The sequence below is a fragment of the Contarinia nasturtii genome, unplaced genomic scaffold (assembly GCF_009176525.2).
Source record: "Contarinia nasturtii isolate CC-2019 unplaced genomic scaffold, AAFC_CNas_1.1 Cnas_scaffold_1300, whole genome shotgun sequence".
NCBI lineage: Eukaryota > Metazoa > Arthropoda > Insecta > Diptera > Cecidomyiidae > Contarinia > Contarinia nasturtii.
In genome coordinates, this window is record NW_022198640.1 from 1 (window position 1) to 2,153 (window position 2,153).

At 36.0% G+C, this 2,153-nt stretch overlaps 1 protein-coding gene across 1 annotated transcript; it reads left to right on the forward strand.

Moving 5' to 3' along the window:
* Positions 1–26: 26 nt before the first annotated feature.
* On the forward strand, positions 27–1,859 carry LOC116345502 (E3 ubiquitin-protein ligase RNF123-like). Its single transcript, XM_031774925.1, has 2 exons — positions 27–392; positions 466–1,859. Exons 1-2 carry the CDS (start codon positions 29–31, stop codon positions 1,512–1,514), a joined length of 1,413 nt encoding a protein of 470 aa, XP_031630785.1. The 5' UTR covers positions 27–28; the 3' UTR covers positions 1,515–1,859.
* The last annotated feature ends 294 nt before the right edge of the window (positions 1,860–2,153 follow it).

Here is a 2,153-nt window from a genome sequence, read left to right on the forward strand (position 1 = left end):
TTCGATTTCAGATTGCTCCTCGGTTATAATGTCGGCGGCTGAATTTTTATGTTCTAAGGCCGCAAATTCACGAGTGGTACTGGCCTCATGTAAAGACGCTCTACTTCAAGCTCTCGGTACACTGACGTGTCATGAGGCTGGAATTCGTGCACTTGAATCCTGTTCGCCAATGCATCAAACTACTCTAATAAGTTCCTTATTGCGACCGTATCAAGGACGGGCTTGGGGCCAATCGAACTGGCTGATCCTTCGATTTTGGCTCGGATGCGGATTTTGCTATCGAGACGGCCGACATCCGTCGATTTTTCAAGATGGTACACGAACTCCGTCCAATCTAGGACTTTTTCGAAGCCGAGGAAAAAATGGTTCTACTGGTCTATTGCATCATATCGGTATGTTAATTCCATCACATCTAACAAATGCGGATATAAACTATTACTAGTAACTTATATATTTTCATTGCAGCTCCAAGTAGTCCAAGTGTGCATATTCAGCAATTAATAGCCGAATTGCTTATGAAAGACGAACCGTTTAGCACCACACTGATTAATTCAATTTTGTCGCAATTGAATTGGGCATTCTCCGAATTCGTGCTACTTTTACAAGAAATCCAAAATGGAATGCAACGCCAAGATCGATCGAATGCCGCTTACGAATCAAGACAGTCGAAAATATGTTCCATGTGCTTTGAGCTTACCGTCTCTTTAATGCGAACGCTTGAAATGATGATTAATATAGCGCCGGCTGTTTTTGTCGATGCAGAACGACCTAATAGTATAACATTATTGAATCGTGTATGCCAATTAATCAGTCAAGTTTTGTCACGAGTGACAGTACCACCTGGATGTTTTCAATACGTCATCGATATGTGTTTACCCGAGCTGAGCAGTGTAACACATTTTTCCATCATCAGCGCAGCCATTGGAATACTATTGGCACTTTTAAAGAATGAAATAAATGACGACGAAGAAGGGCGCATCAATATGCCGAAAGTGGTTAAGATTCTGTTAACCGATCCGAGTTTTCAAGTAGCGTCTCTGGAATATACTGTTGGTTATGTAAAAACACCGATTCAAATTCAACAAGAGATACACCGTGGAAATTTCGACGCACAAAGCCGTAGTCATATCGATCCACTTACAAATGAGGTTCGTTTCAGTTCAAACCGACCGAGATCTGAGCAACCGGTCATCAAATTTTCTCTACTTGATTATCCCACCCATGTAAATGCCGATGAGATTGAACAAGTGAAAAAATTGATAAAATACTTGCTAATTCGAAAATCACTTTTATCCGATACAACACTGCCTTCAGACGATACGATTTGTACGATATGCTATGCAACATCGATATCAGCTACATTCGAACCATGCCGTCACCAATCATGTTCCAGTTGCATTACACAACATTTAATGAATACTAAAGTTTGCTTCTACTGTAAAACGCTTATAACCAAAGTGCACAATTTTGATGGTACAACCATTTACGAAAACATGCCAGCTTCGCAATCTTAACGATTCAATCAATGCGCAATTTAGTTAATCTCAATCGAACATAAAAAAAAGTACAAATCACAAATTGTGATAAAAACCAAGGGAAAAATCATTTGAAATTGATATATTTTTTGGGGCAAAACCAAAATACATACAAATCGTGTGTTAATTTGTTTGAAATAGTTCAAAATGTGTATGAATTTTAATGTTTTAGAAAAACAATTTTTAAAATATGGTAAAAATCATAGAATGATCTAAAAAAGACAATTTTGAGTATTTTCCCCCTTGAAACAAACTCTCTCGCTATTAGATGTTTTTAAATTTTGAAATAAACTGTCAAAAAACGCACTAAAAACTTTTAGCTCAACACGCAATTTATTTTACAAACGTAGTTCAATGTGAATTTGTGAATGTAAATATTGTACTTTTAAACTTAAACTAAATATTATATTAATTTTGCTTTTTTTTGCAAAAAGAAATGACAACTAGCACATAGATCTCACTTTTATTTTAAATAAAAAATCCGCTTGAATTTTCAGAAAATCATATCTTGTTTCATTTTAGAACAACACATTTACACATAGTATTGAAATCCCTAGTAAAGAGTCAGATGATGTTGACAATGGTCGAAGTATTTTTAAATTTTAAATACGTGTTCTT